This window comes from Sorex fumeus, unplaced genomic scaffold, assembly GCF_029834395.1.
Source record: "Sorex fumeus unplaced genomic scaffold, SorFum_2.1 ptg000037l, whole genome shotgun sequence".
NCBI lineage: Eukaryota > Metazoa > Chordata > Mammalia > Eulipotyphla > Soricidae > Sorex > Sorex fumeus.
This window is the reverse complement of record NW_026606094.1, coordinates 78561593-78580466: the sequence shown is the minus strand read 5'-3', so window position 1 is coordinate 78580466 and position 18874 is coordinate 78561593. Positions and strand designations below refer to the sequence as shown.

The following is an 18874-nucleotide window of genomic DNA, read 5'->3' as shown; positions in this document are numbered from 1 at the left end:
CTCTGGTACCACAGGATCCCAGACACATTCCCAGGATATAACCCAGAGGCTCTCAGCACAACCCTCAGAGCACCACTTGCTGGGATCAAGCATGGAACAGCCATAACAGGCCTTCATTGCTGAGAGTGGACACTAGCATGGCTGGAGAAGGTCCCTACTTAGAAGAAAGCAAAGCAAAACAGGTTCACATGATTTCAAACCAACCAAAGAACCAGGATAAACCTAAGCAGCAAACCATTAGGGGTTTTCTGGGACTTTAGCTGTGGCTTCAAACCCATGCTGGTCTCAGCTGTGATTCAGCACTTTTCGTTGTCCATGCCAGCTCAATCCTGCTGGAGCTAATTCCAGGAATAGTCATAGATTTCTGGAGAGAAGCAACAAGTACAACATTCTTCAAGGACATGAAGACCTGTGTCTCTGGAGTGATCCAGAGAGTCTGAGCTGGGAAGTGCTGGGGACCTTCTTTCCCTGCCGAGACTGCTGGGGATTTCTTTGTCAGTTGCAATCCTCCCTGAATGTTCCCTTCCCCAGCAAGAAAAAAGACCATTATCACCCACCCTGATTGAGAATGGGGAGTGGATAGAATATGGAGCCATTTCCAATTTGTATTGGAGTTGTAGGATTTCCTGTCTTTGTTGAGCCAGATGTAGAAGTCAAATAGTCTAACTCCCAGAACAGACTCCCCCTACTTTTATAGCCCTTAAGAACTACTAGCCCCTCCTTGAGATTACACCAGACTCACCTTCTTATTCTCCTAGCAATAGTTCTTGTCATCTCATCCTTGAAATGGGTAGATGCTATCTGTAACTAGATGCTTAGTTCCATATCTACTTTATCAAATCTGAGGTTGCAAATGACTGAGGGGATAAAAAGGTGCTAGAGTGGTATGGGGGAGTGTTGTACTGTTCTTTTAACTTTTAGCTTATTTTTACAGATTGCTATCTTACTTAACACAGCTCACAAATTCTGCAAACCACTTGCTTTTTCTCTCTCTTGACTTAACACATCTTAACACGAGTTTTGTCGCTTCTATTTGTTTTTTTCTTGTCTTCACTAGTAGAACTGAATATTCACAAATCCTACAGCAAATACTCATTACAAGCTGAGAGTCCAAGGGAAGAAAATCATATAAAAAGAACAGTTTGATTTATAGTGGCAGAAGTAGAAAGCAAAATTGCAGCTGAATCTCAGTAATGGGAGATTTTTTAACAAGTGTGGTGGGTGTCTCCTGCTACAGAGAGGGTGACAGTATCAGTCACAGGAACTGAGACTCATAGGGAACTTCGTTCCAAGCATGTGTCTCCATTTCTTTGACACATCATAATTAACAAAGTAGACACCATTCTCTGTAACACCCTCCATTCATTACTCTTCTGGAAACTACACGTGGAATGAGAATGACATTGAAGGCCTCGGTACTGGTCTGCGAAAAAAGGAGGCAAGTGAGGGGGGCAGAACCTCACAGAACACAGAGAAAGTACCACAGAACATCTGCTCTGTTGAAACGTTTTATATTTGATATAGGACTTACTACATCCAGTATAACACGGCCACCAACGGTACAAGGCTGTATCTGGGCCTCTGAATAATAATATCAACAAGAAAATTGTTAAATTCAAGCCATGTCTTATTTCCCCAGGGCTTCCATAACAGACTATCACAAACAAGGTGACTGTAAACAACAGAATTGATTGTCTCACAATTAGGGAGGCTATGAGCCAAAGATCAAGAGGTCAATAGTATGGCAGCTCAATACCGATAAATCAATCCCTTGGAAGGGTCTGAAGGAAGATGTTCCGTTTCTCTCTCCTTGCTTCCGGGAACCGATGGCAACCTAACTCACAGGAGCACCTCTCTTCTCTGCCCTCCTCTGTCTCTGGGTCCCTCCTTCGTCTTCTTCAAAGGATCAGGGACTCACCTACCCCAGTCTGCAGTGACCCTATTACAAACATGCTCCCAGTCTGTTGTATTGAACCTTCGAATGCCAGCCAGTATTGGGAACACAATTCAATCACTAATCTACAACTGAGAACCAAAGAATCATTGTATTTACTTTGAGTACTCATTTTGACTACACTGAGTAGTGGAACTTTATTTAAATTCTCCAAGTCTAAAGGATAATGGTAGGTTCTAATTTACCTAATTCATAGTATTAATAGGCATTATTTTATAATACAGTCACCTCTTAGAGGGGTCTGAAGTTGTCATCTTTATTTCTGCGTTGAAAATTACTATAAGCTTTGAAATTGCATAACATTCACTACTTTTAATCAGAAAAAAGTCATAAAGGAACATTTTCAAGTGGTTGATTGGGAGAGATGGAGCGTGGCTTTCCTCACACATCCCAGCTCAGCTTCTCTTGAGGAAACAGGAAATGATCGTGGGTAGAAAGCAAACCTGGGGCAAGGCAGATGCCATCATAAGAGTGTAGTAAATTTTACAATTGCTTTGATGTTAATTTTTTGACGTTTTCACTTTATTTTTTACTTTAAATGATATTTAAAGAGGACTCAAGGTTTTTGTGTTTTCCAAAAGAGTATGGACTTTAAAAGTTAAGAAATGCAAGGGTTCAAAGAGGATGGGAGGCGCCCAAAATAATCTGCTTTCTGTAGTCATTCCTTGAGGTGTGCTGTCAATCAAGGATAAAAAAAGGACATTAAAGAGCTGGAGAGATATTACAGTGGTAGGGCATTTGCCTTGCATGTGGCTAACCTGCATTTGATTGCCAGCACCCAATATGATTCCCTAGGAGTGATCCCTGAGTAAGGAGTAAGGAGTAAGGAGTCAAGAGTAAGCCCTGAACACAGTTGGTGTGCCCTCAAAATGGAGAGAAGATTGAGAGTGAGAGTAAAAGTGAGCAAGAGAGAGAGAGAGAGAGAGAGAGAGAGAGAGAGAGAGAGAGAGAGATCAGACCATATGGGATGCTGGGGACTGAACCTATTTCTCTGGTCCAAGTTTTCAGAGTTTTATCCAAACTAGGATTTCCAGACAAAATAAAATATAGGACCCCAGGTAGGTTTGAATTTCAGATGAACAATTAATATTCTTAGCAATGGTATGTCCCAAGTATTGCATGAGATATACTTTTACTAAAAATCAGTCCTTGTTACCTTAATTCCATTTTTGCATATTTGTTCTTTAATTGTGGCAAAAATTATATAATATATAAAATGTATTATTTTATTACCATTTTCCTCTTTTTAAATGTATAGTTCAGTACTCTTAAGTATATCTATATTACTGTGCAATAAATCTTAGAATGTTTTTGTTCTCATCCTTTAAAACAAAAATTCTATATTCTATGTTGTTGCTGGGTTTGTTTGTTGGTTTGTTTGCTCATTTTTTCTTGCTTTGGGGGGGGCACAGCTGGAAATGCTCAGGACTTACTCCTGGTTCTGCACGCAGGGTCAACAGCATGCAAAGCAAGAGCCTTGTCCACTGCACTATAGCTCCAGCCTCTGAAATTCTATATTCTTTATACAGCACCTTACAATTCTCCCTCCCTGCAAGTCCTAGAAACAACTTTTGGTTTGCATGAGTTTCTCAGATCATATTAAATGGAATCTGCAGTATTTATTTGACTATAAATGGACTGTTATTTCATGTATCCTAATATCCTTAAGTTTGATGCACATATATCAGTATTTTCTTATTTTTTAAGACTGAAAAACATTCCTGTGTATACCCCAAAACTTAATAAGGCATCCCATACGAATTGCTAGATCTGGCAACCATAGTGTTACCACATCAGTGTAGATAGGTATTGTTCAGAAACCATATCAAAAGAGTGATCCATCCCAGAAGTCATTTGCAAAAGGACAATATGTTGCAGAAAATTATTTTCTCCTGGGACTTTTCACAAGCCAAAGTAATGGAACTTAATTGAGACTTAATTTTTGTCAACATTATATGTGAAGAATCCCTGACTTGAAGGCTGTATAAGAACTGTCTGTGAAACCCTTGAAATCATAGGCTATGACTATGATCATATGTGCTTTATTCTTATCTGTTTGGGCTTTTATTTTGTCCTTGGACCTCACCCAGATATGCTCGAGGAGTACTCCCAATACAGTTGTGGGTCCCTACAGGCAGTGTTATAGGCGACCATGTGGTGCCAGGAATTGAAGCCAGGCTTCCAGCCGGCAAAGCATGTGCTCATCTCTTTGAGCTATCTTTTGGGCACTGTATCTGCATCCTTGTGGAGGAAAAGCACTCCAAACACTCTAGGAAATACCACTTTATAAATTTAGGTTTTGAACGCAGGAAATGCATTTTTGTTAGGCACTTGGATATTATTACTTTAGGTACAATTTTGATCATTGAATTGTAAACTGGAGGAGATTCCCCACACATTTACAAGAGTGGAAAGTCTATCCAGCTAGTAAAATATATCTTCCAGATGAGGAAGGGACTAATGCCATCATGGAAGCCAGCTTGTGGATGATGCTCATGTTTGTAAATTTTCCAATGATAGCTCAGGTCCTTGTCAAGGGGAGTGCTAACCTTCTCTCCTTTCATACAACACGAAAGCGCGACATCTTATCATCTCATTCCTAATTTGGTCAAACTGGCAGGCTACCAAATGTAACCTGCCCACACGGCAGAGTCTGGCAAACTCCCCGTGGTATATCCAATATGCCAAATACCAGTAACAATGATGGGTCTCATTCTCCTAACCCTGAAAAAGCCTTGAATATGGCACTTTAAAAAAAAAAATCTCAGGACTAGGACGAAGAAGACGTTACTGGCACCTGCTCGAGGCAATTGACGAACAACAGGGTGGTCGTGATCGTGATCGTGAGCTCAGGTCCGAGAGGCACAAACTGTAAATGTCACAGGGCCTTAAATAGAGTGATTATGAGGTGAGGAGTGTAAGACAGAAGATAATTCCTAGGAAATATAGCATCTTACTACCTCTTAGAAATAAATGATTATTTTTATAATTACTGCTTTGTTATTTTTTCTTTAGAAATCCTTTTACAACTTACCAACAACTCTTACTGATGAACTCAACTGGCCCCAACTCTCTGGCATCACAGGATTTCTGGACCCCACTAGTCGGTATGTACGTCTTTTTATCCTCAAGTGTGCAATATATCTCTGCAATTAAAATATTAGAGTTGGATCTTGCTTCCAAGATGTGGAAATAAAAAATTTTAGGAATTTATAAATCTAGAACACAAGTGACATACAAGCCTGACAAATTCACTACTGACATATGGTCCACCTTGCAATTGGACACAATAAATATTGTATGTTACAGTAGGTAGGAAGGCATTATTGAGAAATTCGCAAACACCAGCATCATCCACAATGCTGCAGAGACATTAGAGTTGACAGGTGAAAGGAAATAATCAACATGTTTTCAATCCAAAAAAATGTCTTTGTCTCCTATATTTTTAACTATCATAAGTTAATATTTGCAAAATTTTAGTGGCTAAAATTAAGTGGCAGGTTCCCAGGTTCTGGAACATCCTCCGTTTCTTACTTTGGATTTGAAGGTAGAGATAAGATATAGCAAGTCTGAGGGACACACAAACATAACTTCCTGTATACACTGGGTGTTGACTCAAGGACGGAGTTATACTTAGCAGGAACACTTCACATTCAGAGAGGAACAATGCTCAAAACAGAGTAAAAAGTCCTTTAGCAAAATGTGGCAAGTGTTTCTGACATTGTGGAAACAAAGGCTAGTTCTCTCCCAAGACCACCAAATATTGGCAGAAGTTAATAAGCATAAGGACAGCAGATGAATGATTTCTGGTATCAAAAATAAAGGATAAAACTGGACTTTAAGTCTGAGAACAAAAAGTTCTCTGTGACATAGACAGTAATGCAAGAAAGTATGAGATATGCATGCTCAGGTTCCCCCAAATCTATAAGGAGTAGGGGTGCCCAAGAAAACCATTTATAGTTTTAAAGTCCCTTCTTAAAAAGTAAACAACTTTGAATTTTATTAAAATATTTGTTATTTTAGCTCACTTCTTTTTAAAAATAATTACTAATACCACCGGGTAAGGCTCAGATGTCCTACCTGTACATAAATAAGATTTCCACCACCTCTTCAGTCAATTATAATCAAGTAGGGCAATGAGTCAAATGTTCAAATAATAATAACACAGCTTACCAAAGACAACTCTCAACATGGAGCTAAGGGGTCAATTAGATAAAGAATTCACGGAAATGATCAACTACCACCTCAAATGCTTGGGTATTAAGCAAAGAGCTTAAACTCTAAGGGATGGAGATTAGGGTTTTTTAAGAGTCAGAGAAGAATCTAGAAATGATCAACCTTCCAGAAACTGACTCACAGTTTTATAGAGATCACCTGCAAAAACAGGTGAAGCAGAAGAGATGCATTTTCAAGTTTTGGTGGAGATTTTATGGTATTTTTGTTTTGTTTTATTTTGTTCTTATTGAATCACTGCAAGATACATTTACAAACTTTCATGATTAAATTTCAGTCATAAAATGATAGAGCACCCATTCCTCCACCAGTGCATATTTTCCACCACCAATGTCTCCATTATCCCTCCCCCCACCTCCACCCCATCCCACCTCCTGCCTCCGTGGCAGGCAGCTTCCTTCTTACTCTCTCTCTACTTTTGGGCATTATGGTTTGCAATATAGATACTAAGAGGCCATCATGTCTGGTCCTTAGTCTACTTTCAGCATATGTCTCCCATCCTGTGTGATCCCTCCAACCATCATTGACCTAGTGGTCCCTTCTCCATCCCAACTGCCTTTTCCTCTAGCACATGAGGCAGGATTCTAACCATGGAGTGATCGATCCTCTTTGCCCTTGTCTCTACTGTCCTTAGGTGTTGGTCTCATATTATGTTATTTTATATTCCACAAATGAGTGCAGTCATTCTATGTCTGTTCCTGTCTTTCTGACTCATTTCACTTGGCATGATACTCTCCATGGGAGACTTTCTGGTTTAATCATGTAAAAGAAACAGGCTGTTCTTATCACTATTATAATAATACAGTGTCGATAATAGGGTTGTAGCAGGATAATAATGGCTCTTCAAAAGAAACAGTGTCTGAAAGGTTCACTGGAGGTAGTTTCTAAGAGAGAGATGGGGCAAGAGATACAGAGACAGAGACAAAGAGAGCTACCACCTTCCTGCTCAACCCTCTGCTGGTTCCCTGCAGAAGTGCCTACAGGGGGTTCACTCTGGTAAACTTGACTGAGAGCACATGCCTTGTCTGGGTGCTCAGGTCCACCAGCCCCACAGCATAGATATCAAGCTGCACCCAAGGTTCAATTGACCTCCCAGGTGAGTTCTCTTGGGGAACCATGGACACGGGCTAGAGCAATGACTTGCTTTTTGCAGGAAAAGGAAAGTCAGTTCTGACCTCTGCCCAGGGTTCCCAGGTCCACTGTCCCCCTCAAAAAAAAAAAAAAAAGAAGTTCTGGAAGGAGGCAAATGGTGAAGTAAAATACCTTTACTTGGGAAACAGAAGCGAGACAAGATGAGAGAGAGAAATATGTTCAGATGGAAGCATGGTATTCTCCAGAGAAGAGAGAAGTCGAATCATGGGCAGATTCCAGGATGGGGAACGCTGCCCTCTTGACTTGTAAAGTTAGTTTTTTAGGATCTGTCCAGGACTGCATTTGTTTGGGCCTTTCTCAGGTGATAAGAGGCTGTTTCTGGGCTGTTGTGAAGGGCTGGAGACTTTGGGTGGCCTTTCAAAGTTCCTGTCAGACATCTGGTTTCTGTTGGAGCTTCTCCACTCCTGGTCCAACCTTGTGGGATGGTGCTGGCAACCGCTCTGTCTCTGAGTGGGTGGCAGCTGTCATCATGCTTTGGGGCCACTTTGGGGCCACTTTGGAAACAAAGTGACTTATTTGATCCACATTTTGGTTTTGTTTCTTCCTTAGCAAGTAAACCTGTTATTCCTACTCCCCATCATTTGCCTTAACAGGATAGAAAAAGTAGTTCCCACAGCTTTCACTCCACGCCAAGTACTAGAGTGGGTCATATACGGTGACTCTCATTTTCCTTTCTGTGAGACAGGAGGCTTTCTTTTAGACATTCTACAGCTGAAGAATCTAACAGTCAAGCAGAAAAATTTTAATATATTGATCCTGGGAGCCAGAGAGCAGAGGAGGCAAAGCCTTAGATGCATCCACTCCACTTCAAATCCCTGGCACCACGTAGGGAACCCCATACACCACCAGGGATCATTCCTGAGCACAGAGCCAGAAATAGGTCCTGTGTGCCTCCATTGCCTTTGTAATTCACAGCAGCAATTCCCATTAAGCTCTCGTGCAGTCATATGAATTATATGAATAAATATTCAACGTTAAGCTAATCTCCTTAAAAGGAAAAAAAAGTAGGACTGGAAAGATAGTGTAGCAGGTAAGGTACTGACCGTGCATGGGACTCAAGCCCTACGCAGCATGTGGCCTCCCAAATGCAGCCAGGAGCCGCCCTGAACATGGAACTATGAGTAAGCCCTGAGCACTGCCAAGTGTGGCCCCCGAATAAAAGAGAATCACTGCAAAAAAGAGAAATGTGTAAAATAGAAGTAAATAAAACTATAAAACTGACAAGAGATCCTCAGTCAGGGGAGCGGTGTCAGGATGAAAACAATGTTGATCTACAGCAGTGTTTGTGAGAGATGTGGGCAAATATTTGGAGCAAATATCCCTTGAAACCCAGTGCTTCCTCACCTGGGATTGAACTTATGGAATTCTCAAATTTCTAGTGTGTGCCCTCGATTCTCTGTGAGCAGCCCCTTGCTTTGAGTATTAATAGCTTTCTTTGGAAAATATAAAATGAAAGCAACTAGGTGCAGTCAGGAAAAGCAGAGAACTACTTTCCTCTCCCCCTTTGTACTCTTCACCCCTCAAATGAACTCTCTCCTTTAGTGAGACCACTAAAACTCTAATTGAAATTACTTTCATGCATTATAAAAGTACTTTAATCCCTTAGTTTTGTAAATTCTTTACAACCTTCAGATGACTCGACATTAACAAAATCTGCTCTCTTGACCCTTTAGACCTCTGAAAATGCAAAAACCAATATTCCTTAAAATATCGTCTTCATTTCATTTCCTTCCAATGTCATCCAGAGAGCAACTGAGTAGGTCAGAGGCAACAAAGAAAATTGCTATGGGGTCAGTAGCAGTTAGGAGTTGATGGCTAGCTAGGAGCTAGGAGCCTAACAGTATGAAGAAGATTTACAACCCTTAAGTCTGAAAAGAGAAATCAGTAATTATTCCCCCTGCCTGGGACCCAGTGTGGGGTTGTTCAAAATTGCCTGGAGAAGAGCAAACACAGGACCTGTGCTTGAATACTCAGTCCCACTTCAAACCATGGAGCCCTCTGGGTCCCCCAAAAAATGGCGTTTTAAGAAGATTAAGATTAAAGAAAATATTTCATTGTCAGGTCACCTTAAAAATCAGTTACCATAATGTGGAAATTCTGTTTGATTTAAAGAAGTGTAGGATCAATAATATACGAGGAGGAGGGAAGTGGTACCAAACCTCAAGTAGGAAGAACTTCCTGATGAAAGCATTTGTGTTGATGTACTCACTTCAATAGGCACATGTGATGCTGGGACACAGCTGACATCATCCTGGCTCTGTCTTGCACAAGTCTGGTGTGACATCAAATGCAGATTTGTGACTGGTCAGTTGGTATATTTCCAGCAAAAACCTTAACTTCCTAGGCACCCCAGGTGTTGGACCCAGTGACGAACTGGAAGTCATATCAGTTTAAAGATTCTCGGTTTTGTTGTTTTGTTTTTGATTTGTTTGCTTTCTTTTTGAGGGAGAGGGGGGGCATGTTCAGGGTTTACTCCTGACTCTGTGCTCAGGGATCTCTCTTGGCAATACTCAGCAGACCAAATGGGGTTCTGGAGATTGAACCCAGGTTGGCTGTGCTCAAGGAAGTGCCCTACCTGTGCTAGCACTCTGGCCCCAACAGAATTATATTCAAAATCCCTTTAAAGTCAAAGGCAGCTTGATTCTCACTTAGGTAGCTGCAAAGCAAAAAGACAAACCAAAAAACAGATTTCCCACCTACTCCTGTCTCTCAGAGCACAGCACAAACACTTCTCAGTCAACTTCTGAAGATCGTGAGATGGACATAGTAATAGTAAAAATGACCCTGAGAAAGAAATGGAAGTGGAGATGACTCAAAGGCTGCTCACATACTTTGCAGGCAAGAGCGCCCAGTTTGATCCCAGCATTGCATGTTCCCAAGTACCACCTGGAGACATCCCAGAGTCCCAAACTGGGAGTATCCCCTGAGCACCGCTGGGGTGGCTCTGGTGCCCTGCAACATGGCCAGATCCAACATCACACCACTGAGGCCAAGCCCGGAACCATCAAACCAAGACTCAGGTCATGCAGAATGGGGCATGGCCCTATATGAAGAAAAAGTTAAAAACAACTGCCTGCGAACCAAAGTGCCTGAAAATAAAGAGATAAAGTAAGAATGAAAGTGCCTGCCACAGTGGCAGGGGGTGGAAGAGGGTGGGGGTGGCAGGAGGGATACTGGGGACATTGGTGGTGGAAAATGCACACTGGTGAAGGGGTGGGTGCTCGATCATTGTATGACTGAAGCCTAATCATGAAAGCTTCGTAACTGTATCTCATGGCGATTCAATTAAAATAAATAAATAAATAAATAAATAAAAAGACTGAACACTGAAATTGAACACCTTTTTAAAAGATTTTTTTAATTGAATCACAGACCTTTACAAAGTTGCTGATGATTAAGTTTCAGTCATACAGTATTCCAACACCCATCCTTCTACCAGTGTACATTTCCAAGCACTAGTGTCCCCAATTCCCCCCCCCCATCACTGCCCCCCACTCAGCCTTCTAACCTGAGCAGCCCATCTTATCCAAAGCCTACTCTGAAAGTGGAGCCAGGAGTGAGTGCACCTGGAGTTCTCCAAGGCAGGGCCGAATAACAGGCAAGTTCTTCAACACTAGGGACTGAGAAATTCCAAGAAGAGGCAGGGAAGCAGTCAGAGCATAGTTCAGAAAAATCCCTGAAAACTGCAGCAGTGATGAAGATCTTGGAGCCTGAAAGAACCAAGTGAAATTATCATGTCAAGCCAGAGAGATAATAATGGTATGAGGTCAACATAAGTAGGCTCAGACAAGTATGGAACTTTCTCAAATAAATCCTGTTCCCTCCACCCCTGGCTTAAATTTGCTATATGGGCTACTGATGCAGGAAAGGCTTATAAATAGACAAAGCCATTGTTAGAACTGGCACATAAAGCTATTCAAGGACATTTAAACACATGTCTTTGATGAGGTGTCCTAGAATCTGAATGCCAAAGGTCACCTATTCTCTCCCACTCTATAGACATGACATGAGAAAGCAATTTTAAAAAGCAGTGTATAACTCACAGTCAAGTCATCTGGGGCATTGAAACAGAAAACTGGAGAGAAGGGATTTGCAGCAATGATTTGCTAACCTAATTTCATGTTTTAAAATAAAGACATGTAAAGTACTAAACACTAATGGGTTTAATAACCTTATTAAATCCATTATTCAAAAATTGCATGTGATATAATTGCGAATGATTAGCCATCCTATAATTATACTTCAAAAACCAAATGATTAGCCAGGGAATTGGTTATCAGACATTGGGTGAAACTGAGTGGAATGAGAGTCTTTCACAGCTGTTCTTCGAGTATGTTCCATGGACTACCAGGAGGCGCTTCTCTCAGATCCCTTTCAGGGATCCAGGAGGTAAAAACTACTGTCGCTACTATATAGAAACTACCATTGCCTTTTTCTCTGCAGACTCTTCTGTGATGCAGAGACATCTGTGGTGTCAAAGCAATAGTGGTTGAAACACAGTGACCTGAGCGTGAGTAAACAAGATTAGGAAGTTGCCTCTTACTTGTCCCTAACTCACAGAATTCCACTGGAGTGCACTAGAAACTCTTGGCCCCACTTTCAGAAGAAGATGATTTGAGCAACTTAAATGCTCAGGTTAGAAATGTTTGGGCTTAGGGGTCAAAGAGATGGTACAAGGGTTAAGACTCTTGCTTTGCAAATGGCCAATCCAGGTTCCATCCATGGCACCACCTATGGTCCCCAATCCCCACCAAGAATGATTCCTAAGCATAGAATCAGGTGTAAGCCCTAAACACTGCCCAGTGTGAAGAAAAGGAAGGAAGGAAGGAAGGAAGGAAGGAAGGAAGGAAGGAAGGAAGGAAGGGAGGGAGGGAGGGAGGGAGGGAGGGAGGGAGGGAGGGAGGGAGGGAGGGAAGAAGGAAGGAAGGAACTTAGGGCCTATTCCTGGGGAGGCTCAAGAGACCATATGTAGTGCAGAGATGGAAACCGGCTTAGTTGTATTCAAGGCCAGCAGCCTGCAGCTGTGTTTGCTTTTGGCCCCTGTAAGAGTGTTCTTAAAGAAAGGTACTCAGGAAGTTGGAGCTGAATGAACTGGAACTGAATTATGGAATATCATTTTTATTTTAAAAAACTTTAATAAACAGTTTTTATATTTAATATACAGAAATATTTTACTTAAAATGAATTTAATGAGCATATTATTTTAAGGAAAACTACCTATGATATTGGTTACTAACCCAAAAAAATAGCTTTTAAAGAAAAAATCTGAAGTTTGAAACACTTGGATCTGCTACCATAAACATTTTCAGTACTGTCCCATAAAGTGCTTCAATATTTAGACATTCACATAATTCAAATGACCAGTATTTTCTGAATTACAAGTGGTTAATACATAAAATTTTCTATGGGTAAAAAATCAATTCAGGGTATTCTGTAAATCACTAACGTAGCAAAAAACCAAAACACTGATGAAATTTAAGATTTCATATTTGTCTTAGAATCAATATTATCCATATTACCCGTGACGTATTCGATATGCCAGACACAGTAACAACAATATTACCTTTAAATAATATTAAAATGCTACTGCTTTTACAACTACATGTGTTAGGACCAGATTTTCTTCATATACTCAGACCAAAATAACACTTCAAAACAGTCATATTCCAGTTTCTTTATCTAATTATCTCTCTGTTCTTGGCATTTGATTGTTTTCAGATTTGAGCTGTAGTGAATAGTGCTGCAATGAACACGGAAATGCAGATGTATTTTTGAATAGTGTTTTGGGACCCTTGTGGTAGATACTAAGTACAAAGTGAAATTGCTGGTTGTGTGGAAGCTCAGATTTTAGTTTTCTGAGAAGAGTCCATATCATTTCCAAAAGGGTTGACTGAGGGAGTAGAAACAAGAACCAGGAGGACTAGTCCGTGTTTGGAAGCCTGCCACAGTGAGGAGAGGGAGGGCAGGTAGGACAGAGAATAGACCACTATGACAATGATGGGAGGAATTGATCACTCTGGACAAGAAGTGAGTGCTGAAAGGTGGTAAAGAGATATACATTAAATCTGTCATTACCTGTACTGCAAACCATAATACCCAAAAGGAAAGATGGGGCGGGGGGGGGGGGGGCGGGAACTGGGGACATTGATGATGGGAGATGAGCATTGGTGAAGAGACCAGTGATGGAACATTGTATGACTGCAAGCCAATCATGACAACTTGGTAACAATGCATCTTTTTTTTAAATTTAGGAGTATTGCTAATTATTCAGCCATTGATTAGGCTGATATAATTGGGCATAAACTCCACCTTACTTTTTTTTTCTTTTTTATAAAAATGGGCTGGAGTGACAGCACAGCAGGTAGGGCATTTGCCTGCATGCAGCCGACACAGCCAACCCGAGTTCAATTCCTTCGCCTCTCTCAGAGAGCCCGGCAAGCTACCGAGAGTATTTCGCCCGCACAGCAAAACCTGGCAAACTACCCGTGACATATTCGATATGCCAAACACAGTAACAAGTCTTACAATGTAACTGGGCCCACTTGAGCAAATCAATGAACAGTGGGAGGACAGTGATAGTGACAGTGATAAATTTATTTATTGAATTACCGTGAGAGCAGTTACAGAGCTTTTGGGTTTAAGTTTCGGTCATACAATGATGAAACACCCGTCTCTTCACCAGTGCCCATTTGCCGTCACCAAAAACCCCAGTATACCCCACACCCTCCCCCTCCCTGTGGGGCACCTGATTTCCACATTACTCTCTTTATACTTTGATTACATTCAATATTTCGACACCAGACCCATCATTATTATTTGGGATTTTACCCCAAAACACAGATATGCTGAAAAGGCAACCATACACAATTTGTTTTCTATTGCTGGTTATGAATAATATATGATATCATGTGGCTGCAATAGTGGCCAAGCAATTTTGGAATTCTGAAATTTTAACAATTATATCTGGAGGGATTTCTACCAAAACCTGCTGGGTTCTGAAATTTGTTTCTGAGTCTCTGGCATCATGGCCATTAAACAGTTTGATCAGGAACCAGAGAGGCCTTGCCTCCAATTATGTAGCTGAGCTGGAGGTGGTTTGTGGGTGTGTCTCCCACATACCTAACTTTTGGCCATTTACTCTCTTGATAAATTTGGCCCCAAGTTGTTGGGGTCTGGCCAAAGGAACAGCAGCAATTTGGGGATATTCTGTCTGAAGGCTGCTGATGCACTTGCCTCACAGGTATAGATTGACCTGCTGGCAGCACCATACCCCCAACAATGCATCTTATGGTGATTCTATTTTAAATAAGAGATAAAGGGGTGGGGAGGAAGGAGGTTGAGCCATATAACATTCCTATGAGCAATGCATTTTGCCCCATCCATGCCAACACTGACTGTCACTAAAATGAAAATTATTTTTAAAATGATTTTTAAAAAATTCTTTCAATTTTCTAAGTTTAAATTCCTAACTTATGAGAGAAAGAAAGAGATGAGTGAAGAAAGAGAAGGGAGTGAGGCAAATCTTTGTGTCCAGGAAGTGAGTATAAAAGAAATAAATTAGGTTAGGAGGTATGGTGCCACCAGCAGGTCAACCTGTACCTGTGAGGCGAGTGCATCAGCAGCCTGATGGCACCGTCAGACTTTCAGATACCCCAAAATTGTTGCTGTGCCTTTGGCCAGACCCCAAAAACTTGGAGCAGAGTTTACCAAGAAAGTAAATGGCCAAAAGTTAGGTATATGGGAGACACATCCACAAACCATCTCCGGCTCAGCTGTATAATTGGAGGCATGGCCTCTCTGGTTCCTGATGGAACTGCTTAACGGCCATGATCCCAGAGACTCAGAAACGAATCTCGGAACCCAAAGGCTTTTGCAGAAATGCGTCCTGTTCCTGCAGTAGGTTACTGGCACTGGGCCACTCCAGGTGGGAATAAGTTTCGTGCCTTGGCCTGTTCCTCCCGGCGGCCTGGTAACCGCCATCCACCAGAGATCACTGGACAGTCAGGTTTGGGCCTGCAGTGATGAGATACACGGGACCTCACCAGATGGGGGTGGAACTGGCCATTTCCTCCCCATCCCAGCAAGACCCCGACTTGCCACCTACAAACGGTCTCTCTGGCTCCTGATCAAGCTGATTAATGGCCATGATCCCAGAGACTCGGAAACAAATCTCGAAACCCAACGGCTTTTGGCAGAAATACATCTGGACCACATACAAGGTGGCCACCGCCTCAGAGCTTATTGAAGAGTCAGGTATGAGCCAGCGGTGATGGGGCAACTGCAGTCTCATGGGAAGGGGGGTGGTACCAGCTCATCCTTCATACCCTACCAAGGTCACAAGTTGCCCCCCACGAGCAGTTCTCTGGCACAGCCATGGCACCAGAGGCAAAAGGACTTAATCCAGAATCCGACAGCTTGCAGCAGAAAAGTGAATGGTCCATGCATTAATCTATGGCGCCATGCCTCCCTGGGATGGCAAGGGTGTTGCTCCCTTCCACCTTTCCCCTCCACCCCCTGCAGCAAGATGGCCGCCGCCTCAGCGCTTATAGGAAAGCCAGGTATGAGCTGGCGGGGATGGGGCAACTGCAGTCTCATGGGAAGGGGGGGAGGTACCAGCTCGTCTTTCACGCCCTACTGAGGTCACGAGTACTGAGCCCCCACAAGTGGCTCTCCAGCACAGCCATAATACCAGATGCACAGAAACCAATCTCATAATTATCTGACTCTTCGCAAAAATCTAAAATCGCGGCCATGTGACATATAATTCTCATAACCAGCTATAGAAAACAAGTATTTCACAATGCCTTTTCAGCAATTCTGATTGTTGGGGGGGGTGGAATTCTAAACAATAATGGTGCATCTTCTGTTGAAATAATGAATGTAATCAATGTAGAGAAGAGTTAAGTAGAAATCATCTGCCTCACAGGCATTGGGAGGGGTGGGAGGGGAGTATATTGGGGTTCTTGGTGGTGAAAACTGAGTACTGGTGAAGGGAAAGGTGTTTGATCATTGTATGATCTAGATAAACCTGAAAGCTTAGTAACTTTTCCCACAGTGATTCAATAAATAAATTTAAGAAGAAAAAAAATGTCCCCTAAAAAAATAATAAATTAGGTTGAGGACAGAGGCTGCAGGATACCAGCACTTCAGAGCTTGGAAAGAGATGATCAAGAAGGAACAACCTTCCAAGTGGAAAGGAAATCGGGAGAATTTAGTGTCTGAGAGGGAGAGTGACTATTTTTTCCAAAACCAAAAGAGGCCAGTGGTTGGGGGCCGGAGCAATAGTACAGGGGGTAGGACGTTTACCTTGCATGCGGCCTACCTGGGTTCGATCCCCGCATCCCATATGGTCCCCCAAGCATTACCAGGAGTAATTCCTGAGTGCAAAACTAGGAGTTACCCCTGAGCATTGCTGGTGTGACCCAAAAAGCAAAAAAAAAAAAAGAGGCCAGTGGTCTGTTGCTAGTAGAGGAGGTGCACCTGGGCCAGTGCTGGGGGGGGGGGGGGAGAACCTGATAGACCTTCCCAGTGAGGAGAGAATCTGATGGACCCTCCTAGAGAGGAGAGAACAGGAGCCTGGCCAGAGGGAGTGGAATGGAGAGTGAGGGAGGAGAGAGAAGCAATTACATACAACTCTTTTTTGTAAATTTTACTATAAGGGGTGTCGAGAAATGGGTGATGGTTGGCAAGAAGCAATGACTAGGTTGGGGGATGTTTTTGGGTGAGAAACTCTCTAGCATGATTGCAGAGGAGAAGGGAGTAGATGAAAGAAGAAGCAAAGTCTGAGAAGGAAGACAAGATGGAATGCAGTGAGGGTGCTGTCTCAGCTGGAAAAACCATCTGTAGATCCCAGAGCTCCAATTCCAAAACTCTTCTTTCTGCTCTTCTTCCCACCTGCCACATCTCTCCATTTGTTGTGCATTTAAAAAATTTTTTTAATTATTTAAGCCACAAGTATATTTTCTTTTCACAAAAAATTAAGGTATGCAAAATAAAAGACCAAAATCACCCCCAATTTTATTCTCTTCCCAGAATATATACTTACTGTTGATTTAGAGTGATTTTGTCCAGACCCTTCCATGCATTTATACAAAAAGTAATAGATGTACTGAAGGAATTCTCCCATAAACGGCACCATTTGAAATATGCTATAAATTGCTGCTGTGCCTTAACTATACTTCTTGAAGCCACTTCCATTTTTGTTCAGTTCTGCGCAGCATCTCATAGTGTGGTTGTTCCATTTTCTTATGAAAAGATCATGGAGTCATCCTCCAGTCAGTCAGCTGTCCCAACAGTAAGGCAGTGATGATGCCTCAGTGTCTTTTCATAGATGCATGCGGGAATTTCCTTAGGAGAACAACGGCTGAATCAGAATGTATATACTTTACAATTTTTAAAGTCCCTCCAGCAGGGTTCCATTCCTTATTTGTACTCCAGTAAAATTAGTATATGAGACTACTTTCCCCACACTTGCTTGGCAGTATGGGATATTCGTCACCATCTTGATTGCTCCCTAGGTAACAGCAATATTTTATTGTTGCTTTTATGTGTAACCCCTTGATTACGAGTGAGTTTGAGCATCTTTTCATAGGTATGTACTTTCCTCTTTCCCCAATCAGGTACCCCCACATGCTATAGCAGCCACCACTCAAGCTAGGTCCTTTAGGATTAACCCTACTACTGAGAAATTCTCTCCCGAGTACCGGGATGCTCTTTGATGCCAATGTCATCTCACTCATCCTAACAGTTTACTCAGTGCCTCCCCACTCAAGCCCCTTCAAGCCAAGACTGGGCATTTCCAGAGCAGGACCCAGACTCCGCTTCAGTTGGTTCCTAGACCCAGCAAGCTACACGGTCCCATGAGAGGTCTCCAAGAAGACAGCATTGATCTGCACAGTGGCAGCTCTGCAACCTACAAACCTCCCTCCACTGCCCTTTTTAGATCATGTAAATCAGATCAAATCATCAGGAACTATCATTTCAGGGGAAACTCTAGAAATGAGGGAAAAGGCACATGAAGATCATGATTGAATCTGCAGCTACAAGATGTAATAAGAATAAAAATAAATCAGTATAACTTAAGCCTTTGGACTTAGAAATCCCACGATAAACATTCTGTAATAAATTAGAAACATTCATCACAATAATTAAAATAACCACACAATCATCAAACTGAAGAAAATTAATTTAAAATATAATTATAGGTAGATTGAATAAAATCTTTGGAAACTGAATTTGGTCAATAGTAGATGAAACCAAGCTTTAATGTGATTTTTTTGGTCCATAATGATATAAATATGCAATTGATATTGATCAGCATAAGTGAACAATCTCTAGTTTCTCTAGTAAAATTCTGTAAACAACTGAACCTGAGCTTTCAGGCCATCTTACTGCTTCAATACAAATCACGGAGATAAAGCATCAATATTCTTCTAAAACTGTTCCATGAAACACTCGTTTCACAAGATATAAAAGGATATTATACCATTTTTAAAAGATTGTTAAGTCAAATGTGTTTCAAAAAATGCTATCTAA

General features: G+C 41.7%; 1 protein-coding gene and 1 pseudogene across 2 annotated transcripts in view; one reads left to right on the top strand and one right to left on the bottom strand.

The window, feature by feature from the left end:
• Positions 1–18874, top strand: part of AOAH (acyloxyacyl hydrolase) — a 239194-nt gene that overhangs the window by 145858 nt on the left and 74462 nt on the right. For both annotated transcript variants that reach the window (XM_056118527.1, XM_056118526.1), the window contains one exon: positions 4970–5061. In XM_056118527.1, the coding sequence (XP_055974502.1) occupies positions 4970–5061 (92 nt within the window). The remainder of the gene's footprint in view (positions 1–4969; positions 5062–18874) is intronic.
• On the bottom strand, positions 4385–4525 carry LOC130027904 (uncharacterized; annotated as a pseudogene).